The sequence below is a fragment of the Castor canadensis genome, chromosome 4 (genome assembly GCF_047511655.1).
Source record: "Castor canadensis chromosome 4, mCasCan1.hap1v2, whole genome shotgun sequence".
Classification (NCBI taxonomy): Eukaryota; Metazoa; Chordata; class Mammalia; order Rodentia; family Castoridae; genus Castor; species Castor canadensis.
In genome coordinates, this window is record NC_133389.1 from 159,542,352 (window position 1) to 159,568,696 (window position 26,345).

The window sequence follows — 26,345 nt, forward strand, 5'->3', positions numbered from 1 at the left end:
CAAAATATGGTCTCATTTTAAGAATGGATATATGTAAATATATGTGATTATAAATATTCTATTTAGCTCAGCTACTTAGAAGCTCATGTTAATAAGGCCAAGGCCAGGTTTGATCTTTGGGTAAGTTATTCAGCTTTGTTTTCTTTGATACTGACAACTTTCTTGAAAACAAATGTTCTTGGTTACATGGGGTGTGTCAGAAGTTGGAGCTCCTTGATGTCAGTGGGCAAGTGTCCAGAGAAGGAAAGGCCTCAACATTAGACATGTCCATCTGAAATTGTAGGATGAACATGCTATTAGACCACTAGAAAATATCTGGAGGAAGCGATAGCAGGATCTCAGTTTGAGGCCAGCCCAGGCAAAAGTATGAGACCCTATCTGAAAAACAAACTAAAAGCAAAAGTATTAGGGTGTGACTCAAATGATAGAGTGATCACCAAGCAAGAAAAAGGCTTTGAGTTCAATCCCCAGTACCACCAAAAAGAAAAAGAAAAATTCTGAATAGTGAACTGAATCATTAGGGAAACCTATGTGAAAGAAAAATGTATGGAGAAGTTGGTTTGGGCTGTACATGTAATAGCTGGTAGAGGAACACAGGCTTGGAAACTAGGATACAGAGCAGGAACCTAATTTCTGGGAGGATATAGAAAACAATTATTTTAAATAACAACAACAACAAACAATAATAATAAATACTTATTGAGAACTGCTGTTGGGCCAGCTACTGTGCTATGTTGTATTAACAGTTGTGTGGTATTTATGTGTAAATTAGCTTGTGGGACAGTCACAATGATCCTATGGCAGAGGGACTGTTACTATTTCCAGTTAAGAGATGAGGAGACTGCATCATAGAGAGGTTAAGTTGCTCAAAGTCACAAAGCTTAATAACTTGAGGAGCCTCAAGAAGTAGAAATATTATCATCACTGCTTTAGAGATGAAAGATGAAGGCTCAAAATACTAACTTTTCTAAGCATGCACCACAGGTGAATGGTAAACCCTTGACTTGCAATGCAGCTTAGTGACTCCAGAACTCATTCTTTAGCCACAACTTTTTCATCTCCTCAGAGTAAATGCAAAATTGATTTCCAAATGATTGAGTTATTGGAGCGAACAGTGCATGAGCTGCTAGGACAGTGGCTGAGTTATTGAAGGCAATGCAAAATTAGAATGCACCAATTAGAGCAGGTTGGACAGGCGAAATTGCCAGCAAAGTGGCCTTGGTGTTCAGGTTCTAACCCAGATGTTTTGAAATTTTCCCTGACCAAGAGAAGAATTCATGTAGAACTGGGGTAGATCCAAACTTACAGACAAAGACTAAGAGGCTTAGGGAGTAAAAGGGCTTGGGGACAAAGTGAAAATCAGAGAACACAACAATGTGGAAGGAATTTCATCTATTTTGGAAAAAAAAAAGAATTCATACTCAATATAGGAAGATAAAGGAGAAAAAACTTGTCATTTTTAAATATAAAGAACACAACAACATACGATACTGTCTTTTATGATGATATTATAATGGTATGAGATAACACCATATTACATGTATGTGAATTAAGAGCATGTATATCTAGAAAGTGAATTTTGTTAAATTTGTTTTCAGCAATCATTCCGTCCAAGATTCCTTGGTGTTGCTGAGCAATTACACAATGAAGGCTTCAAGGTATGTGCTATAATTTTTTCAAGTATTTTTCTGTCAGCATTAAAATCTGTCCACAAACAAAATATTGCAGAAACAGGAAAATAGTTCAAACTATGTTCTTTCAACCTGAAAGGTTTAACTAATTTGGTTGTTTCAAAACTTCAATACACTAAGATAACTAGAAAGACTAGTTTTAAGTTATAACAAAATTACCACAAACTCAATTGAAGTTGTCAGCTGAAAACTTAGAAACTTTAGGTGAAGTGTAATTGGTAAAAGTTCCAGTGCATTTCCATATCTTTTTCTTTTCCTGTTTCCATATGAGGTCACAGTTTCCAGCCATTAGAGTTACAAGCAAAACCTTTCTGTAGTGAATACCTCCACACAAAGCCTTGTTCAGGGTGGGCCTGTGGACATGGAGCTTTTTGACCTAATAAAAGTAAATTTTAAGCCCTGAATAATCCTGTTTTTCTTTTCTATGAAGACAGTCACAAATTGAAGTTCTTAAATTTTTCTTGCTGAAAATATTTTTAAACTATTAAGTGCTTGCTCATACCCCCAGATTCTGAGTCCAAGTCTCTATACTTGACACCATATTACTTCTTGTGTTCATTAGTTTCTTATTTTATTTTTTGTGTCAAAGAACACTTTATTTTTGTAAATACACAAAATATTCCTTACAAGTGGTATATCTCTTTCTAGAAAGAGTCTATACCAAGGGCACACAACTTGACTGCTGATTATTTTAACAGAAAAAGTGGGTGGATGAAGAAAAACTCTATATAGCCTCAGCAGATGTGACAAATAGTACGAAGTATTTGAAGTGGGCTTGGGTCTTTTCTTATATACAATAGCAAGAAGTGTTTTTGTTGTATTTTATTTTGTCATTTTTGCATTTGCTTACATGTATATACATTATTTGAAATGATATGTTTGTCCCAGTAAGATTGCTTGATCTATAAAACCCTTCCCTGTGATACAGTGACAAAGCTTTTCTGTTCTCAATGCAGCTTTTTGCCACAGAAGCCACATCAGATTGGCTCAATGCCAATAATGTCCCTGCTACCCCAGTGGCATGGCCATCTCAGGAAGGACAGAATCCCAGCCTTTCTTCCATCAGAAAGTAAGAACTGGACAGATTGTTTTTCTGAGTTGATAAAATAGAGAATGAATTGTGGGGACTGGTATGAGAGGAATGTTTCACCTTACTCAATTTTAATTCTTTTAAAAGTCCTCTTAGTCAAGCACTTTAAAAGTGAATCAACTTGAAGGTAATAGTAAAGTTTTACTCTTCCAACATTTACTGTTACTATAGAATAACACTTTAATCTGTGTACATGGTGTTATAAAACACCTGTCAAAATGCATTCTTGTAAGGGTGTTTTTCTTAACAGATACATGTAAGTACAAAGAATGTAATGCAGCATTTATATTTCATGTCAAATTCATATTATATACATATATCAAGTATAAGATTGATCATCTGCATTTCACTGAGGTTGAGATTGAAGGATCAATTTATTGAGCACTTGGTTCATGCACGAAATTGGAGTGGCTCCTGTGGTAATGTCCTTACTCATGTCACCACTAGATTTTGTAATATATGTTATTTCAGCACATCATGTGAACCTTCAGGGACATTAGTGCATCCACACTTACAGAACCATATGGCATAAGTGCATGGTAGATCATTCTCAGTTGTTCCAGGATGTTATAGTCTACCTGATGACTTCACCATTCCAAATTTCATGCATTACACTGTTTATCGGGATATTTAAGAGGTCAACCTATAAATCACTATCAAATTAATAAAAAATGGCATTGTGTGCAGACCTTAGCAGGCTTCTAGGGATGCTATAAGCCCCTTCCTTAGAGCCTTATAGCAATAATCAGCACTACTTGATGCTTTTGACATTTAAATGTCTCTTAGTTGTGTTTAGCTATCCAACAACAGAAGGCAAAATAGTTTAACTCAAATTCAGGTGGCCTGCATTCTCACATCCCCTGCTGAGAGGTACTGGAAAGCAGGCAGTGGAATGTAGTATGAAAGTGGAAGCATGTGAGTGGAAGGGTCTTCAATGCTGGATTGATCACGTCCTTGTAAAAACAAACAAACAAACAAAAAAAACCACAGTAAATGTTTATCAAATTACCAATTCTTACTATGGTCAGAAAATGTGATCTGTTTTCAAGAGAAAACAGATTTTGTACCCCATTAGTTAGGCTTCCGCCAGAATTCTTTCATGAACACAATAAAAACTATAATACCCAAATGAGTGCAATTTAAGCATCTACTTAGCAATAATGGAGGGCGGGTGGCAGTGTACTCAGTATGGCATTGACTTGAATGGCTAAGATAGTAATTTGTGTTAGTATTTTTTGAAAGTAATTACAAAGTATATACTGTTACCTAAAGTTTTTATTTATTTTGTTTATTCTTCCAGATTGATAAGAGATGGCAACATTGACCTAGTGATTAACCTCCCCAACAACAACACTAAATTTGTCCATGATAATTATGTGATTCGGAGGACAGCTGTTGACAGTGGAATTGCTCTCCTCACCAATTTTCAGGTATGCTCTTTCATTTAGATAGAGGCCTCACGTAGGGTTTTATTTCCAAGCCGCCCCCAGAGTATCAGTCAGTATATGTACATCTCCTCTCTTTCCTTTTCCTTATAGCATTCAGATTGGAGTGGAATTTCTAATAGGATTTAAAATAACGATGTTAATATGCTAAGTCATGACCTAAATGGGACCTCAAGCATTTGGTAAACAAGCAATTGAGTTACCAAAAGCAAGGAATAGCCATGGTTCATTCATTACCAATACAACTATGCTTTGAATAAAAGGGGACAGTATGGTATGCAATAAAGGTGCAAGCTTCTGCCTCGTTGTTTATAGAAGAAAGTCACCATAAAAGAAAAAAAGTCACCTGTAAAAGCAACAGGCCAATAATTAGAGGTCCAGATGTAATACAAACGCTTGTCCAATTCACAGCTGATTCATGAGGTACATTCAGTTTCTCTTGGATATACCTACCACATTTATCATTGGAAGATTCACAGATTTGAGATTCTTTAACTTTTTGTCTATCATATTTCTTTTTCCTAAGTCAGTTTTAAGTCCTATGGGGGAGAAAAAGTCTTATTCATTATGATGCCTGAGACATGGGGGAAAATCCTTATGAAATAAAAATGATTGCGCCTTTCATCCATGCCCCTTTGAAAACTGGAAGCAGACTCTTGTGACTTTTCACTCATGACTCATTAAACATTCATTTTCATCTCAGGTGGGTTGCTAAGATTCTTGCCATTTTATTTGCAGGTGACCAAACTTTTTGCTGAAGCTGTGCAGAAATCTCACAGTGTAGACTCCAAGAGTCTTTTCCACTACAGGCAGTACAGTGGTGGCAAAGCAGCATAGAGAAGCAGACACCCCAGTCTCATCTTCAGATCAACCTGAGCCATGTCTTATCTGAAGAAACTGATCCCCAGCTTTCAGTTTAGTCTGTTGTGCCTTAATATTCTGTATCTTTCACAATTAAATTGTTGTTAGTCACTTTTTCAAAACCTTGAGTCCTTACTTAGTAAAGACTTTCTAATTTTCATCCATTTACTAATGCCTTATTTTTGATGGACTAGGCTTACTTATGTGCTTATTTGCAGTTAACATTTTATGGTGCTGATTAATGATGATCAAGGTAGAAAAAGTCACTGTTCTATCTTCTGAACTCTCTCTACTTCAAATACACTCTTGCCATTGTTTAGTACCTGCCACATGTGGGACACATTAACAGGGCAGAATACTATAAAATTTAGTAAAATTAAATATAGATTTAGTTTATGAACCTTTTCATCATAATGTTTGTGTATTGCTTCTTTTTGGTAATTATCCCCACTTATCTGGCCAATCCAGGAATATCATTTTTCCTTCTTGTGATACTGAGTTTGACAAATGAGGTAGAGGTCTTAGATTATGAATTTCTTTAAAGGATCCTGGCTTGCAGTTTCATTTTTTTGGCGTGGTCAGCAGATGAAAGAAAACCCTGAGGTGTTTATATTCTTGGTTTTCTTATTGGGTTTTTAACCCCACCCAAGTAAAATCTTCAGATTTGTGCCATTTGTCCCTCCCCCAATTTTCAAACAATTTGGAAGCCTTCTTTGTTCCCTGCAAATAATGATTCTGTTAATTTACTGAGTCCCACACTGTACTAAGAATTCGACACATTTTAAACACAGAGACACCATTCCTCCTACATACCAGAAAAGTTCTTCCTTCAGAATTGCGTTGGTAGCTTTTAAATATTTTGTGTTATTGCAAGTGCTCTAATTGTAAACTTTTCAATAAAAGACTCTTAAGAGACAATGCAGTAGAATTCTTGCATTTATTTATTTACTTGGTATACAAACAGCAGTTCATTTCTATGATAAAATGGGGTTTAGGGGCCAGGATTATATTACTTTTTTATTTTTTCTATACAAGCTTACTCATATAGTCTATACACAAATTAATGTCCATAACAATGAAGATTTTACTAACATTTTCATCCGTTTTCCCTTATCCCTCTCCTGCTTATAACTCTCAATATAAAATTTATAAAATTTTTGATCTGGCTCTTTTCAAATGTATGGCCATATCAACATACTGACTAAGTGTTGCAATTATATAATAACCCCCTTTTTTCCATTGTTGGTGACCAAATTCATGGCCTCATAGATGCTAGGCAAGTACTCTGTCATTGAGCATCCTCAGACCTGAAATAAACTTTTAAACAAATGACTCACAGAGAAAAGTAACTGAACCCAATCAAGCATTGTCTGATGGAGAGAGTACAACAGGCTCAGTGATGCTGTTATCTGGTCTTACTACCTAAAATGTGGCTTTGCAAAGGCCATGATGATGGTGTCATCATGGTTTTTATCCTTTTCTCTTACCCCAGAGTCAGTTGATTTCCATTTTGTATAGATCTGCATGAAAGTGTTTCAAGTCCATCCTCTTCTTCTTTACTTCCTGTTACCACTGTGGATGAGACCTCATTACTTTTTCTCTATAATCTTTTTCCTGTATAATCCCTGGCTATTCATTCATTTGTCTGAAGATAGTTAATGAGGTTCTGCAATGCTTCATGCAGGTTATTCACTATCCCTCTTATTCCCATCATTCTAGTACTTTCCTGTGAATATACTACTTCTCACCAATATCACCATCACCATCACTGTAATAACGTGCATGATAGAGTATCTACTGTTTCTTAGGCAGTTTAAAATACCTTATATGAATTAACCCATTTAATCCTTAAAATATCCCTGTGAGAAGCACTGTTGTCTCTATATTCTAAGCAGGGAAATGTAGGCAAACAGAAGTTAAGTAACACTCAAGGTCATATAAAATAGTCTCATGTTTCAGAGACTATTCATATGTCTATTTTATTTATATTCTGATAGTACATTTTTCATTGCATAAAAGATACTTAAGTTTGAGTATTGTCTTGCACAGTATCTTATAGTTCCTAAAGAAGACTATAGTGTAAGTGAAATTTCTAGTAATTTGATATGCGTGGAATGAAAGGACTAGAGGCAAAATTTTAGGGTGGACTCTGTTAGTTGTTTGCATTTAAAAAAGATAGAAGTTTTAAAACTGTTTATTTGGAAATGATTTTGTATTTAACATTTTTCTTTTTTTTTCCCCTTATTTATTTCTTTATTCATTGGTGGTAGTGGGGTTGAACTCAAGGTCTTGGGCTTGCTAAGCAGGTGATCTTGAGTCATGACCCTAGCCCTTTTTGCTTTCAGTTGTTTTTGGAATGGGTCTGATATTTTTTGCCTGGGATAACCTGGATTGATATCTTCATATTTAGATTTCTCAGGTAGTAAAGATAATAGGAGAGTACCATATACCCAGCTATTGGTTGAGATGGGGGTCCACTGTTTTTGCCTGGGTTGGCCTTGAACTATAATCCTCCTAATCTCAACATCCTGAATAGCTAGGATTACAGGCATGCGCCACCATGCCTGGCTTGGTCTTAACATTTTTTAAACTTTGTTTCTTGAGACAGGGTCTGGTTATGTAGTCCAGTCTGTCCTGGAACTTGTAATCCTCTTACTTCAGTGTCTGAAGTGCTGGAGTTATGGGTGTGAACCACCATGCCTGGCTCAAAATCCCAGATTTATCTATTAGTAATATTTTACCACATTTGCCTTACGTGATCATCTATCTATCTATCTATCTATCTATCTATCATCTATCTATATGTATTAGTATGGAGTTTGCTACTGTAACAAAATACTAAAAGCAGGCAAAGTTTATGATGAAAAGAAGTTTGTTTAGCTCATAGTTCTGGAGGTTCAAGAGCATAGTGTTAGAATCAGCTCACCTCTGGGGGAGACCTCATAGAATCAAGGTGGGAACGTGTGCAGGAGCAAGAGATCACATTGCCAAATAGGAAGCCAGAAAGAGGCCCAGAGGTGGGTCAGGCTTAGACTTTTGTAACAACTCACTTTCATGAGAACTAACCAGAAGCCCACATACCTTATTCCCTTCCAAGGACACACTCCCACCAACCCAAGGACCTCTTGCTAGGATCCTCCCCTTAAAAGCCCACATGATCTCCCAACATCACCATCCTCAGGATCAATTATGCAGGAGACACACTTTTTAAAATTATTATTATCATATTATTGTTGTACTGAGGGTACACTGTGACATTTACAAAAGTTCTTACAATACATCATATATATTTGAATTCACCTGCTCCATAATTCTCCTTTATCCCCTTCCCACCATTCCTGGAATAGTTTCAGCAGGTCTCATTTTTCCATTTACATACACTTCTATGTAATATTTCCACCACATTCACCCTCCTTCACCCTTTCCTTATATCCTCCTCCCCTCCCACTGATACCAACCCCTAGACAGGACCCGTTTTTGCCTTCCTGTTCTCCATTTTTGAAAAAAAAAAAAAGATGTTCTTGTTTGTTTGAGATAGCTATACAGGGAGGTTTTTTTTGTGACATTTCCATGTATATGTGTGTGTGTGTGTGTGTGTGTGTGTGTGTGTATTAAAGCCCAAAAGCCCAAATTAGTTCATGCCTTGGGGGAGACACACTAGCAACATTTATTGTGTGTTTGTGTATCTCTCTGTCATCTATATGCACACATGAAGAGATAAAGTTTACACTTTTACCAAAAGTGAGCAGGCTGAAAGTGACCAATTTAGAAGTAGTTACCAAATGGTTTGAAATAACTACTGAAATTCTGAAGCAAAACTTAATTTTTGTATTATGGGAATTTAACAAAAGTTCCTAATTTTGATGTCATTTTAATAGTTATTTGAAAAATATAGTAAAATTAGAAAGGTAATAATAATCAACAATAAATAAACTCTATATTTTGTTGGTGAAATAATCTTTGGAAAAGTTGATGAGATACACTCTCTCCATGGTGCTGAAAACTGAATTACATTAATTTTGGTTTCTATTGTCTTTCTGTTTCCATTGTACCAAACTTTTAAAAGACTTAAATACAAATTAATAATGCACCCAGGACCTCTGGTTAGAAGATGGAAATTCAAGAAAGACAATTGTGTTCAGATTTAGCAAGGCTTTGTCCTTTTGGAGCACATTTATGCTTTCATATAAGCAAGCCAACACATTCTAAATGTCTAAATTTGTTACACATCACAAGTGTGGACAACATGGAGCCTATGTCTGTCAAACTGGGTAGTAAATCGAAGTAGCTTTTTTCATACTGAGAATTTAATAGCAAACAAGGACTGGCTCCATTGGGTAGGGAGAAAAGGAGCTCAGCCAGCTTGTGAAATGAAAAAGAGGAAGAAGGAACAATCCATTTCTAGATTTCGGATTTTAAAGCTTTGGAAAGGCAAGGAGAATATTTTAAAAGTACTTCTGTAAAAACTTTCTTCTTAAGTGCCATTCCTATTGGAAACTTTTAAAACAGCTACAACATTCATTTATCTCAACAGCTGCAGGTACTTGAACCTCAGTTTCTAACGTGTCCACAGCCTCTTGAACAATGAAAGTGGAAATTATCAGAGAAACAAACCATGTCTGAATGCAGTTAAGTGCTCTATAATTACATGCCAGCCTTACCAGTTGGCTGCTGGTGCAGCCCCCTGCGGGCACAGGTGCCATAAATGCTCACATACACCCAATCAAATCCACAAAGACCTTTTATTACATATCATTTGAGATACCCTTAGCTCAAAAAAACACTAGCTCGACTTTATTCCTTTGCCTTCTTTCTCTTACCATTTTTTCCTTTGTTCTTGGATATAAAATTCTATTTTTCCTAATGAACATTACTGTGTTATTTTATGAGAAGCTGTGGCATTTGGTGAGAGTGAAGGTAAGGTGGCAGGAGCAAGAATGACTGGCTATGCTCCCTCTGAGTGGCTCCCTTGGCTCTGTGAAAAATGGGTAATAATTGTCCTTACTTCTTCACTTGTACATAATGTAAGGTGTGAGGACCCCAGAAAGAGAATTTAAGTGTCTACAGCTGTTGAGATCAAGGCAGAAATGGAAAAAAAAAATCTCAGGAACTCAGAATTAGTACCATTTGTGCCTGCCTTTTGTTGTTTAAAGATCATTTTTGACTTTTTTTCAATTTTTATTCTGTAAAGGATTTCTGTTAACAAAGAAATTTATTATTTGCTTACCAAAACAAAAGCAAAAAAAGGTCTTTTTTTTTTTTTCCAGCAGCAGTGTAAAGATACATTTTTCTTGAAACTACCAGCCTACCAAATAATTTCTTTAGGTTTTCCCTAGAAGAAACACACAAGCCACAGGGAGGAGCTTTTGTTCATTAAAGGAAGCAACACAGCCATCTTGAAGAGTCAAAGCTGCTTGTGTGCCCCAAAGACAATCTCCCACACAAAGCTAACTGCTGTTGGGCAGTAGTAGTGGAGGCAGGATATTTTCAACAAGCAGAGAAGGGAGCTAATCCAAGTTTAAAATATGCCATTGAAAAAAGAAAAATAACTTAAAAAATTATTGTTCTTGTTAATGAAGGATACATTCTAATACCCAGTGCCCAAATAGCTATACTTTCCTTTCTGAAATTTAAGGGCATTCATTCAAATGTAATTTTTCCCTCTGTTTTTTGTTTTGGATTTTTTTTTTTTTTGAGGTAGGGTATCAGTATGTATCTCAGGCTGGCCTGGAAATTGCTGTGTAACCCAGCTATCTTTGAACTCACTATCCTCCTGTCTTGACCTTCCGAGTGCTTGGGTAATAGGAGCTACCTACCATGTTTTGCTGAAACTTAATTTCTTTAGCATTTTTTTCCTCCCTGCCAATGTGATGACATAAAAATTGAAATGTGGAGGCCAGTTATGGTGGTGTGTGCCTGTAATTCCAAATTACTTGGGAGGTAGAGACAGGAGGCTTATGGTTCACAGATAGTTGAGGCAAAGTTAGTGCTTGAACCTATCAGGAAAAACAAACTAAGAGCACAATGACTGGGCATGGCTTAAGTGGAAGAGTGCTTGCCTAGCAAGCTGGAGGCCTTGAGTTCAATTGCTAGTAATGAAAAAAAAAGTTGAAATTTGGCAGGATTTTTGCAGCCTTTGGTGTAGCAGAAACATCTACCTAAAATGTTTTCTAGAATTCTTTACAAATTTTCCCATACAATACTGCAAATGAAACTTATATGGAATAATTTAGTCTATAATATTTCTGTCATCTCTCTATTCAAGAGGCTTGATGTATGGATACATACATAATGTACCATTTTCCAGGTTTGATACATTTCCTTTCCAATTAATTCATTATAAAAATATACAGGGAACTGCAGGGGAAACAGTGTATTTCCAGGAAAAATATGAGACAGTGGGAGTTTATAGAGATTTTTAAAAATCCTGACATGTGTTTGATATAAATTAGGTTCATATTTTATTTATTGGATTAGGAGATAAGCAATATTGACTCGACTTTCTCAACAGTGGAGAAGCCTCCCAGAGCCAACAATCATCTGGTCCTGAATCTCTACTACCTGCCCCAGGTCCTATGCTGTGCACTGTTGATTTCAGAGATGGCTCACTAATTGTAGTTCCTGGTTGTGTTGAAATCTCTGTATCTGTGAGGCCCCAGGGATTACTGAGTGCAAACAGATGGTACCTTGTGGACTGCCTCCTCTTGAAATGGTCCCTAGATTTACTCAATTAGGCTTTACTGTGCTAAACTCTGAAAGGCTGATTGAAACTGATGTTCTCAGAAATATATGGAATGCAAAGGTTCTTTAGTCTGTACTCATTGACCTAATGCTAATGTGATAGGGTTGGTTTTAATCAATTATGGCTTTCTTTGACCCATTCAGGTGGTCACTATGAATAATTCTAGGTCATATTAGCATCCCTTTTCTTCAGTCTCATATCTATAGCTGAGAGCAAATCATGAGACTCTGGTAATTATACCAATCTATGGAATGTAAAGCCATATTCATCTTATTGATGAGTGCATTTGGAGGAACTTATAGTTCTTATTCAAAATTATTGAATTAAAAACTTTTGATGTTAAGAATGATTATAGCAAGATGTTTTAGATTAGAAGGATTATATTTCTGTCCTCTCTTTTAATTTCATGTTCCTATCCTCTCCATTTGATTCAGGGACCTTGAACCTCAGTTCATTTTGGGCCTTTAGTCTCAATCTTGTTATTGATTGAGTAGCTACCTTAAATAACAGAACACTTTTGGACTTATGAGGGTTACAATCTAGTGAGGCATGCAGAGTTTAAAAACACTATTATAATGAAACATGACTAATGCTGTAGTAAGGTACGTTCAGGGAGCCATATGAGCACATGGCAAGGACAGATCAGAAAGAACTCTGTAAAAAGGTAACATTTAAGCTGAAAACTAAGGGATGAATATGATTTCCCAGACAAGTAAGTGTAGAGGTGTTCTACACAGTGGAAACAATGAGCATGAAGACCCACAGATACAAAAAATACACTGTGTTTGAAGAGCTAAAGGAAGTTCGGTATAACTGAAGCACTGGGCACACAGGATTGAAGATGAGACTAGGAAACAGAACTAAATCATAAGAGCCTTATAAGCTCTTATGTTTGAATACAGTGAAGTGTTTTAAGTTGGAAAGTGCCATGCTTACTTTTGCCTTATGGTAAAACTCACTTTGAGTGAAGAATGAAGAATAGGTTGAATGAACAAGGATTCGAGGTAGAGAGACTGAGCGCCTATTCCAATGGGCAGAGGATATGGAGGTGGTTGAGGAAGGGAGGAAGAAAGGGAGAGAGAAAATGTGTGTGTGTATGTGTGTGTGAGAGAGAGAGAGAGAGAGAGAGAGAGAGAGAGACAGAGAGAGACAGAGACAGAGAGAGACAGAAAGAGAGAGAGAAAGAGAGAGAGAGAGAGAGAGAACTTGAACTAGAATAGGAAAGAAAGTAATGAGGAATGATGTGTTTGGGAAGAAGAAATGCCATGATGTATTTGGATGAGTGAGAGGGGGTACTTAGATTCAGAGATGCATATTATATCCTAGAAGAATAGCTGGGAGGTTACACAAAATTTTTTGCCCTTTGAGAATCTGGGAATTGATAAGTTATGTTTTAGGCATGTGAATTTCAGTGTCCATTACAGGCAGAATGGAGTCAATAATTAAAAGTCATTACAGGCAGAATAGAGTCAATAATTAAAAGTCAAATATTAGACCCAGATTTCTGATATTTGACTCTGACACTTGGTAGGTGCATGATCTTGAACTGGTTGTTTAAATACCCCATACCTCAGTTTCCTCTGTAACATGGGAATAATAATACCTATTAATAAGTTTATTGTGATAGTTGAGAAAACATTAATTATGAACTTGGAATTGTGCTGAGTACAAAGTAAGCACTATTATTACTGTTGTTATTATTTCCAAGGAACATCTAAATGGAGATGTCTAGTGGGCAAATATATATTTCATTTTAAAGATTAGAAAGAGATTGGTAATCAGTAAATATGTATCTTATTAAATATCTATTGTACACTGGAAATAAATGAGTGCTGAAAGGGAAATCCTAATAATTATCACTGACCTCTTGTCAATATAAAAGTGAAATTGGTGCAATGCTAAAATGTTTAGCGATTGCTCAATAAAAAAGCATTCTATGGATATAAAACTACAAATTATTATTACTCTTGATTAAGTATATAAGAAAACACATCTCAATATTATATTAGAGTTCTTAAAATGAAATAGCAAGTTTTAATACTCTATAAGATAAGATTAAGCAACTTTGACATGACCATCAAACATAATATAATTTTATGGAACAAAATCATAAAGTTAAAAAGAATAATTTAGTTGGCACAAATTTGGGTTTCTGGAATTGCTTCTGCAAGAGTTTGGTAAGATTTTCTGTGTGTGATGGGGAGGATATTATACTACTTCATACCATGAGCTATTCTGGGTAGTGTGATTACTCTTATTGGAAAGTTTTGATTATGGTAGAGGTGGTCCTATATGGGTCCAAAGGAAATGTAGATTTGCATAGGAAAGTGTGATGGCATATTGTAGTTGGTAGTCATTGACTTTTGGTGTGAACTGACTACATTAGGCTGAAGGATGATAATAACAAAATGTTAATAATGGTGAAAATGTTTTGAACACTTTATCCTATGCTAACATTTTAATTATGTGATGTTATTTTAAATCCTCTGGTATTTCTAATCTACATATATGAAATCAAGACTTAGGTAAATTGACTGCTTGTGCTCACACAGAAATGAAAAGAGGAGTATAAACAAGCAATGAGTCTGGGAAGAATATAGAATAACAGGGAAAAGAGTAAACCAGACCAAAAGGGAGATCAAAGTAGTTGAAAGAGGAAGGTATGGGCAAAAGGTGAAGGAAGAGATGGATGTGCTCCTAATAGTCATTCAGTCTTATGAACTGATTTGGGGTCCTTTGGAAGATGTTGAAAAAATGAATTGCCATCAAAATCTGTATGATCTGAAGGCCTTTCACTGGGCTGGGAGGATAGAGAAACCTTCCAGGAGAGTAACCAGCTTGCATAGACTCATTACTGAATTTGCTGGAGTTGTATTCTTAGAGTCCAGTTACAGGGGATGGTCAGATATTCATGCTTATTTAGACAGATCCAAATATGGAAGTAAAATCTGGCTATAAATGTGAAGTGACTTCTTTAAGGCCTGGGGATTTTTGTATGGTGTGATAGTAGAATCAAAATGTCAAGTTTGTTTTTCTTGTGCCTGGTTTCCATCACAACATAACAAACTATCCTCAGAACTTAGTGATTTAAAACAACCACTTAATTACACCTTGTAATTATATAGCTCAGAAATTTGGACCAGACTTGCCTGTATGATTCTTCTTCCTTTGCAGCACTGGATGAGGTCATTTTGTGGTAATGATCTGGTAAATTGACTAGTCTTGAAGTTCCAAGATGGCTCTTCTCACATGTGTAGTGCCCTGGAAAGAATGACAAAGCATATGTCCAGCCAGGGCTTTGACCAGAGTACCTTCACTTGACCTCTCCAAAATGTCAGTTTCAGAGCTGAGATATGGCAATTGGCCAACTGAACATTTCAACAGACCTCAGTGGAAGCAGCACGTGTTCTTAAGCCCTGGTCTTAGAACTTCCAGAATTTTACTTCTTCTATAGGTTGGTTACATTCATCAGTCACTCAGGGCAGCTCAGATTCAAGGAGAGAGGGATTTAACTCTACCTCTCAATGGGAGGAGTAACAAAGAATTTACAGCTATATTTAAATTAATCACATATCCTGAACTCCAATTAAACAGTTGCAAATAATTTCAATTGATAGTATTGCACAGGAGAGCAACTGTAAACATTGCTTATAGTAAAAATCTCGTCAGCAGTGTATGAATAGCATTTTCTTCTTATCTGAAGACACACCCAGCTCTTCCACAGCACAAAGTAATATTTTGTTCATGAAGGCTAGGTGATACTTTGAAGTCAACTTGGGTCAAGAACAAGGTAACAAGGATTTTTGACTGGCTCTAATGCAAAACAGAAACATTACTGGAAATATCTGCTTGGACAATGTATGTAAACAAAAGAAACAGGTAGAAATTTCTGAATGTAGTTGCACAGCTAGATCTAGGAAACAGGATATAAATCAAGTTCTAATAATCACTTTGGACATACTTTTCTAAAGAAGCAACTATGCATAGCATGCACACATCTGGGAATTTTTGGTATTAATTATGGTGTTTTGCAGCAGTAAGAACATGATATGGTTTGAAGAAATGAGTGCCTGTGTTATCTGTACATATTCTTTTACCCTCTCGTCAAGTGAGAGGTCTGCAGTATAATGGTTAAAATCTAGATTTCTTGAATTTAAGGTCTGTTGCCAACAATGACTTGCTACTTAATTTCCAGTCCTTGAGTTTAGGGAAACCCTTATTGGTACGGGAAAGTAACAGCTAGTTTACAGAATTGCAGAATAGATAAATAAGATAGAAAGGTATTTAATACATAGCAAAACTCAATAAATATTAATTCTTAAAGATACTTTTAAAAAATCAAAAACTCATTTCCAGGGACAGTTTAACACTTTGTAGACACAAGGGTCATAAGAACCACATGTCCTTATTTAAACACAGGATTAAACAACAATTGATCTACTATAGGATCTAATATAATCAGAATGAACTTAGAATAGTTTGCCATGTTTGTACTCCCAAACACAAAATTATCTAAAAATCAATGTAGAAGCTGATATACAGCTAGTCAGAGTTACAAATACTTTTCTAAACAGATAATAGAGATAGAAGTCCCCTAAATACTGAGAATACATTAAAATCTAGGATTTTAGATCTTCAATTGTTTTCCAAAATACAGGGACTAAACTGAGGTCAGTGGAGCATTTGGTCCATCGCTACAAAGCAATGCTTTACCAAAGCTACTGAACTAAAAATAGGATGATTTTTTAAAAAAAATTAACAGTCAGAAAAATAGCCTCAACAAATTTGACTTACTACCTATGATCAAGAAAAAGCTTATTAACAGTAATTGGTGGGTTTTTAAAAACTAAGAGCCCATAATTAAATTTATTGTCTTATAAGTGATTTGGATTAATCACATCCATAATAGACTGATACTCATCCTCCACTTTAAAGTAGATGGCAGTTTCATAGAATCCAGTTATTTACTGCAATCCTTCAATATTTTGTTTCCTGCCAAAGCAAATCTGTTACAAAGCCCATTTCCTCCTAGGAATTACTGAAAAGTGACAGGTGTTGATTTGCTGGTATCTTTCTCAACAGATCCCAGTGAGCTAAACAAAATGACTTCTCTACCCATTTAGGCAGAAAAATAAATGGGGACACCAACTAATGAGGGAATGTAGCGTTAGCTGGACTCAAAGCATTCCAGGCTGTGGGCAGCTGGAATCAAAAGAGGAATCATGCAGACAGTTGCTCATGTTTATTGCTGAACATGAAATTAGAAAAATGCTCCATCTTCTCCACAGGTGCAAGAGCATATCGTTATTAATTGCAGCAAAACACATTTATTGACAACCCCAAGCCTACAAAATTCCACACTCAGCAAATGACTTTCAAAGTTCATTCAAATAGCACCTTAGAATCAATACAAAAGCATTGCACAGTTGACAAATCTGTACCCAGTAAAACTCTCCATCCTGAAAGCATGGCATAGACTATCTCTTGATATTTGTGTAGTTGAACATCATCAGTGCTTTCTTTGTTCTTACAAAAATAAAACTGTTAGGGAAAAACTCCCCTAAGTTCCCATTACTTTGATAGGAATAATAGCTCCAGAATATGAGAAGTACTGAGCTGATTTTTCCTTTGTTTAGCGATTTTAAAAACAGTTTTACCTTTTCATTCAGCCATAAGACATATTAGGTCATTTGTTCATTCATTAATTTAGCAAAGGTCTATTGAGCATCTGTTATTTGGCAGATACTATTCTAGGTGCTGTGGGAAACAGATATACACACATAGGGCTTAAAATCTTATGGGATCTATATTGTGAAATAACTAGAATATATTATAAAAGAGTGTTTGATCAAATGCTGAGTTGCAACCAAAGGATTTTAAGATTCATTTCAGTTCTTTCTGTCTTTGAAGGATTCAAAGACAGAGGAGCCTGAGCGAGGCTGTCCATTAGGTATTAAATGGACATGCATGCTTTATGTACTTGTTTTTTTCAACTTATTTCAAATAGAATTTGAGATAAATTGCAGAAATGCATAGAGCATAACTCGATAAAAAATGAAGACACAGGTACATAAATACTATGCAATGACTCAAGGGATGAGTTCCAAATGGCATCATAAATTTGTCTGGCTTTTGGAAATGGGACTCAGATTTGGCCTGAGTTCCTTGGAATCTAGGAACAGAAATAACATTGAGTATAAGAGACATCAGATACAAGATGAGAGTGTATAAGCATATCGATACCCAAGATGAATGTCCTCCTATAAATCCATAAAAGACTACAGCGGGGTCTAATTATCAAATCCTCAAAATCCTTTACATAGTGTAAGAGGCAGACTTTACGGCAATTTACCTGTCACTGTTCTAATAATGTAGCTTCATTTATTTATTTATTTATTCAATTAAGGGACATTTAAAATATTTATTAAGGACTTGCTATGTGCTGGATACTAGTCTAGGTCCTGGATATAAACTGGTGGACAAGAAAGTTAATGTGTCAGCAATTACAGCCTGTTTGGAAAACAGGTGGTAACCAATCACTACATTCATTTTGAAGAGTAGTGAGTGGTATGGCGATGACACTGCAGGACTATGTGACAAAGAACAACTAGGAGAGTGAACAACTTCTCCAATAAAGGTGCTTCAGGAGCATTTTAATAAGGAGAAGGAAGTAATCATGACAAGACTCGAAAGACTTATACGCATGGAGAACTGCAGTTTTTCAAGGTCTCAGGGGAAGAAACAATCGATAAGTTGAAGAAATAATGAAGAAGCTGTTATGACTGGAACATGGTGAAAGGAAGAAGAATTGAAATGTTAGAAATAGGTACGGTAGCCTACTGTAAAACATGTAGATTTGATTCTAAAGGCAGTGGGAAACAGGTTATATGATTTAGAATATGAGTAGCTGAAATCCTCTTTGAGTTTTATCTCTTGTCAAACAATTCTAAGATACTGAACATCAGACACCTTGAAAATAAATCAGTTAAGGTCAGGGCAGTTCCTCACCTCTAAATGCTATCTAAATTTGGGTAGCATATTTGACAAGCCATGTAATTCTAAAGTACTTTTTAGTGTCGTCTATTCCAACAAATTAATATAAGGGTGGAAAGTTCCCCAAATTCTATGCCAAAGAGAGAATTTGGCATAATTTTTAAATGGTCGTAACAACTTTGTTTTGAAAAAACGAAGTCTCTGTAGTATAAAATATCAATAAGGCAACATCAGAATGACTAATATTAATCAGATGTTTCCTGATACATCTCCAAGATAAACTGGTTATAAAAATATACCCTTAGGTAACTAAATGAGTTGACCTGTGTTATAAAGTTGTTAACCATAAGCCAATTAAGCTTTGGAGGTCTGCCAAAATGATTATTAAAGCTATAAAGTAGGTGTTATTAAGCCATACTTTCAAATAGTAATTAGGTGACAGGATCAGTTATTTATTGTGGCCACTCTTGGTTGATGGCAATGTAATATAGGATTAGCATATGCAACCCTCCCATCCTGCACCATTAGTCTTTTCCTTAGAGTAAGGAAGAGACTAACTTTTCTCCCAGTAAAGTCATCCAGTACAAGTCAGCTTTGTACAACCTGGGTTCTTGGGCCTTCTTGGTAAAAGGCTTCTTTGGAAGTAGGAGTTTGGTAATTATTCTTTAAGGTTTTCAATAAATGAAAGGGCTCAAGTTGCTTGACTCTCACCAAGAAGGTGAACAATATTAATTACATATAACGAAAGAGAAAAATCTAGGATATTCCAGGTTTGACTTTTATATTTCTTTTGTGAATAGTCAGCCATGTTTATAAGAAGCTATGATAAAATAATGCAACACACCCCTGGTTCAGATTGGAGCACTGGTCTCTTCCTCACTGGTTGAAGCAAAATATTGTCCTACAGCAGTTTTAGATGATAGATTTTTGAAGCAGGTTAAAGGTTCCTTAGAGATGTCTTGTAGAATTGTGTTTTAGAGATGGGAAAACTAAGACTTCAGATTCTATAATTTTCCTCGCTAAAATGTTTACCACATTTGTCACATGATAAGTTTCTGCATTTTCTGATCTATTCCAGTGATCTATTTTTTACTCATGAATGCCGCATTTCCCTTCATATTGAATGTAGGTGTCGATCAAGTTCTTGTGGGAAATAGATGGCACATTGAAAGAGTTATTTGAAGAGAATTGACTGGGCAAAGTTAAGGGAATTGATGAGAGGTGGTGAAGCTCCCAGGCAGTAGCAAGAATGAGAAGACTTTAGTACACATAGCCCTGAAAAGATAAGAGAGGGATGGAGCACTGTTGCTTGCCATAAGGGAGGGAGTCCTGCTGTTATGAAAGAGGCTGGACCAAAAGGAACTGTGACCACAGAAAAACGCAACCACTTCGCAGATTATAGCATCAGCACAGCAGGAAACTGAGTCAAGGGCATATGTACCTGACCTCTTACTTCTCCTCCCCTTTGTTCTCTTGCTGGTGCTTGCATTGTCAACACCAATCATAAGGTTGTCTGATAATGAATCCTACAGCTTCAGTCTCTTGGGAACATAGAAGAGGGTAGAAAAAAAGCAGATAATGGATATTGATGGGGGAAAACATTGCTCAGCTTAAGCTATCATATCTATTAAATATTATTTAATAAAAGTATGCTTCCTTCTTATTATTATTCAAATTTCATAGCATCCCAGTTAATTCTTATGTTCTTCTATAAAAATGTAGTATATAATATGTAGTTAAAAATGATAAATTAAAAAAAAGAAAAGAAATTAAAAAAAATTAAATTATTTCCAGTACATTAAGTAGCTCAGTTGTGCAAAGAATCTGTGAATCAGTCTTGTGTTATGGTCAGTTTTAAAACATTGTGTGATCTGCTAAGGATTTCCTTGTTCTTAAATTTGTGAAAATCTGCCTCCCAAAAAGCAAATGGTATCCAAAAATTAAGGTATAAGTGAATGTGTTTAACTGAGTTACTAAAGTGAAAATTTGTTGAAAGGCGGCGTGTGTTTTGTGGAAGTTGAGTGGCACCGTGGGAGAAACAAATCAAGCAACCACAGTAAGCCACTGAACTCTGTGCGTCCTGTTCATTAACAGTGTTTTCTCAACTGAGGTCTTCTCGGAACCAGGTACCTGCGGACGCTAAGACTCTATTGTATATTATTTTGTGTCTGGTTTTCTTAGCTTAAAATTCTCATAAATTTTATTCATGTTTTTATATACAGCTATGGGTTGTTTGCTCTCGTTGTTAAGTCATAGTATATCATGTGAACACACCATCTCTAATGATGTACATTGGGTTGTTAATGTTTTTTTAGCTGTTCTGAACAGGGCCACTCTCCTGGCCCTTGTTGAGTATATGTGTAAATTTACATGACGCACATAGGTCTGGAAGGAGAACCACTGAATGGGAGAGAGCAAATATGGTCAGCTTTGGGACATGTTTCTAGGTTTCCAAAGTCCTTTTACCAAGGCACATTCCCACTCACAGTAAATGAGTTTCATTTGCTCTACACTCTCACACTTGTATTATCTGTCTTCCATTTTTATTTAGTGGATGTGATGATACTGCAATATGGTTTAAATTTGGTTTTCTGTAGTGACTAATGAAGATGAATACCTTTTCATATGTTTATTGGTCAGTTGCATATCACTGATGTGAACTGATTGCTCCAATCTTTTACCTGTCTTCTACTACATTATATAGACTATATATCCTGGTTTTGAGCCCTTTGTTGAATATAGTTGAATATGTGAGAGTGTATGTGTGTGACTTACCAACTTCTCCTAATCTGTGGCTTGCCTTTTTGAGAATTTTTATGGTATATTTTGATAGATAAATCTTAAATTCAATCTATTAAATTTGTCAGTGTTTCACTTTTGGGTTTTCATGGTTTATATATATTTTTAGGAATTTTTGCCTGCCTAATGCCATGTTGCGCCCACCTATGTTTTTAAAAACACACTTTTCTCTTTCAAGTTTGCATCTACAATTTATCTGGAAATTATTTTTGCACATGGTGTGAAGTAACCGGTAAGATTTATTGCTTTCTCAGTTCTGTTCATTGAAAAGACTATCCTTTTACCACTATTTCTTGTTCTTAAATTTGTCAGAGTCACTTTAAATTTATAAATTAATTCTTGTAGCTTTGGCATGCAACAACAGGGACTGCTTTTCCATTTACTCTAGTCTTCAGGATTTTGCAACACTTCAATGCTTCCTCCATAAAGATATTGTACTTCAATGCTTTATTACCAATGTATCTTGAAGACCTTCCATATCAGTAAATACAAGTCATCTACCTCATCTTATTTTGGGGGGAGGGTTTACTGTGGTTTGAACTCAGGGTTTCACACTTGAGCCACTTCTCCAGTCCTTTTTGCTCTGGTTATTTTGGAGGTAAGCTCTCCCTTTTTGTCTAGGCTGGCTTGGACTGCAGTCCCCTCCCTATTTTAGGCTTCTCACCATCACTGGGATTACTGGGCTGTCATAGCCATCGCACCCAGCTTTTTTCCCATTGAGATGGGATTTTGTGAACTTCTTTATCCAGGATGTCTTGGAACCACAAACCTGATCTCAGCCTCCCAAGTAGCTAGGATTACAGGTGTGAACTACTGACACCCAGGTACCATATTCTTTTTAAAGACTATCTTGTACTTCTTCTTCTGGACATAACATAATTAATTAAACTAGTTCACTATTAATGAATACTTATACTGTTTTCACATTTTTTTATTTTGCAGTCCTTACTTACAATGTATATTATCGAGTAAGTACACCCATTGAGTAAATTTCTAGCAGTTAGAGCAAGGGGGTTGTACATTTTAATTTTGAACGAAATGGTTAAATTGCCTCAACAAAGTTGAACCCAACTTTGGCTTTTTTTCTTAGAACTTTCTTATTTCTATAATGTTAGCTGCAATTTGCTTTTTTAACATTCTTTTGTCTTATACAGTTAATGCTTTTAAGATTCTTATTGAAAAATCAATATGAAATATATTTTGTAATATAGAAGTTTATATTCATTGTCCATTAATATGGCAATGAAAAGAGGAGGGGAAAAAAAGATGTATTTTTCCCAAGTTTGTGCCTAGTTATTTTTTAAAATCACTTCTGTAAATGACATATTTTCTTTCATTATATCCTCTAATAGGTTTTTATTTGTATATACTGAGGCTATTACTTTTGTATATTGATTTTTTTATCCAGCCATTTTACTGAAATCTTTTATTGTTTGTTATTTTCAGTTGTTTCTCTGGAATTTCAAAGACTTCTGCAAATAATTATTTTTCCTGTCTGTTGAAATTTTTGCCTCCTTTCTTTTCCACTAGTCTTTCAGCAAATACTTCTGAAAGAATTATAAATAATAGTAGTGATAGCTGATGCACTTGTTATGTGTCTGATCTTAAGGGGTTGCTTCTAGGCTTTCTTCTATTAAGCACAGCCATGTTAAGAAATTACCCAACAATTTCTTTTATTGTACTTGAAAGTTTTATATCCACATATAGTGCTTTGTCTTTTTTCTGTTTTATGTTAGTATGACTTAGCATCTATGATATATTAGGGGCTTAAAAGTTAAAGACATGTTATCAATTCCCTATGAAGTCATGCAGGAATAGTGCTTTTTGTTGAGGAGGGACAGACATTTGAAAATTTTATCTACAATAATTTTTCTATTTAGAATTTTTATCCTTTTAATGTTAGTTTTGGAAACATATTTTATAGATAAATAACTTACCTAACTTATACCTTAAAGTTTGCATTGAATTAAGCAAAGTACCTACATATTTTTTTAAAAGTATGCTATTGAATCTTCATTACTATTACTCTTGTGTATTAATGTTGTGCCTGTATTGTTTTTCTTCATTTGGTTAATAATAATTTGTGAATTGTTATATTTTATCTCCCACTAATTAACTTGCTCAGATTTGTCTGTATTTTCTGTCATTGATTTCTGATATTTTCTTTACTGATCACATCGTTAAGTTTCCTTAGGTGATTTTGTTACATTTTGTTTGTAACATTGAGCATTGATTGCTCTACTACTTTTATTCTTTTTTATAATTAATAAGTCTCCAGTTCTAAGAATTATATTCTGTGACCACTTCATCTGAGTCCATAGATTTTAAATTCTTAAAAATTATGCTACTTATTGCATTTAAAAAATATTATTGTGTTAGGCAGGGGTACACTGTGGCATTTACAAAGGTTCTTACAATATATGAAATATATCATACTTGGATTCACACCCCCATCATCCTCCACCCCCTCATTTCTGGAATAGTTTCAACAGGTATAATTTTTCCATTTACATACATGATTACATGATTTTTGCATTATATTCACCCTCCCACACCCTTTCCCCACCTCCTTCTCCCTTCTATGGTACCAACCCTCCCAGACAGGACCTGTTCTAACCTTCTGTACTCCAATTATGTAAAAGAAAAAAAATGACTTTTTTGTTTGTTTGAAATAGATACACAGGGAGTTTCCTTTTGACTTACTGAATTTTTGTGTGTATTTTATTGTGGCGGTGGTGATTGAAGCCAAGTCCTGAAGCATGCCAGGCAAGAGGTGTACCACTGAGCCCCAGATCCCAATAGATTCTTCTTTCCATTGTTGTTACTCTAGTTATTTTCCAAATAATCTGCAATTTAAGCCATGATATTTTGTTGATGCACTAATAATTATAAAAAGGGGTTTCATTGTGCTATCTCCATACATGCTTATAATGTGTGTTGATCAAATTCATCCCTTGATTAAGAATTTAATAATTCTTTCATAAAGTGTGCTGCATTTGGATTCTATTTTCTAGTTTATAATTAACTTCTAGTTTTATGGCATAATGAATAAATCTCAAACATTGTGCTTTTAAAAATGTTAATCAAAATTTCTTTGTACTGTTACATATGGTGAATATATTTGAATTTTCATGAGCATGTACTGACAAAGTACACGTTTGATACATGTTTGATACTCATGTGGTTCATTTGATAGATCATGGTCAGAGACAGGCAAATTATTTGTTTTGTATATTTCTCTCTGATTTCTTTTTAGTGGTACTGGTGTTTGAATTCAGGGCTTCTTGCTTGCTAAGCAGGTGCTGTACCACTTGAGTCACAGCATGAAATTTTTGGTAGATTTTGTGTTTTGAATTTCAATGTTATACTTAGGACAAAGATATTCATAGCATTAATATCTTTATTGCATATTGTAAACATAATTTCTAAAGGCCTTGTGTTGTAATATTACTTTTATCTTCATTTTCAGCTTTGTTAGCTACTATGTCTATGATCAATCTCTACTTTTCTTACTTTTACTTATTTATTGTTTTTCAATTTTCTTGTACCAGGTAAGACTTTGCTTATACTTTGGCTTTCAGTCTTCAGTGTTAAAGTAGTTTAAATGTGTAGGCAGTTCAGATAGTCTACATTTCATTTTGGCTTTATAAGATAATTTGTAAGGTTATTCTTCTTTGTAATATATGTATATGTGTGTTAGCTTTTTATTTTAGAACTGTTTTGTTTATAAAAAATATTGAATATAGTCTAGGCAGTTCCCATGTAACCTACTCCCAATTACACTATTAGTAAAAGTATACAGTAGCACGATACTTTTGTCACAATTAATAAACCAAAAGTTGATACATTATTGTTAAATAAAGTATATGCTTTACTCATGCTTGCTTAGTTTTACCTAATGTTCTCTTCATGTTGTATGATCCCACCCAGGATACATTTAATTGTCTTGTCTCCTTAGGTTTTTCTTTGTTGTAAAAATTCCCAGATTTCTATGGTTTTGATGACTTTGACTTTGTCTTTTGTGTTTAGATTTTGATTTAGGTTTTAAGAGCTACTGCTTAAGAATTTCACAGAAAGTTTTTCAACTAGGATTTATGTGAGATTTTGTTCATAATTAGGTTAATGATATGTCTTTTAGAGAAGAAGACCAACACAAAGATAAAGGTGCAATTTTCCATCACATCTCCATTGTAAAGTTAGATTTTGGTTTTCCCCATTCCATTTTGTATGTTCTTGAAGGATACACTATGTTCAGCCCACACTAAAGGAGTTGGGAGTTATACTCTACGTTTTGGAGAACAAAGGGTCTGCATGAGTTATTTGGAATTATGCACTGATGAAAATTTTTCTCTTCAAAATTCATTAATGTAGTCAATCATTTATTTATATCAGTATGGGTTCAAGGATATTTATTTTATACATTGTGTTATAATACAACAAAAAATTTTTTATTTGTTGCTTAAATTGTTCCAGCTTTGGCCATTAGCAACTCTGGGTCTCTTTACCCCATTTCCACCCATCATAATGATTTTGTTTTAAGCACTACCTACTTTCTGTCTCTACAAGTTTATAAGATGCTCTAATCTCATTTTTTGTATTTCTTGATCAAATTCAGAATCAGTCATTTCTCCAAGATGCTCTGATTCCTTCTGGTGGATGTACAATGCATGCTGTATGCATTTATGAGAGGATTGAACAGAACCCCATTCTTATGTATGATTAAT

The 26,345-nt window shown here is 35.1% G+C and overlaps 1 protein-coding gene across 1 annotated transcript in view; it reads left to right on the forward strand.

Moving 5' to 3' along the window:
• The window catches only part of Cps1 (carbamoyl-phosphate synthase 1), a 117,793-nt gene extending 111,788 nt beyond the window's left edge, over window positions 1-6,005 (forward strand). Inside the window, exons 35-38 of the mRNA XM_020184470.2 lie at window positions 1,599-1,658; window positions 2,648-2,760; window positions 4,082-4,211; window positions 4,965-6,005. Coding sequence (XP_020040059.2) covers window positions 1,599-1,658; window positions 2,648-2,760; window positions 4,082-4,211; window positions 4,965-5,063 — 402 coding nt within the window. The 3' untranslated portion in view covers window positions 5,064-6,005. The remainder of the gene's footprint in view (window positions 1-1,598; window positions 1,659-2,647; window positions 2,761-4,081; window positions 4,212-4,964) is intronic.
• The last annotated feature ends 20,340 nt before the right edge of the window (window positions 6,006-26,345 follow it).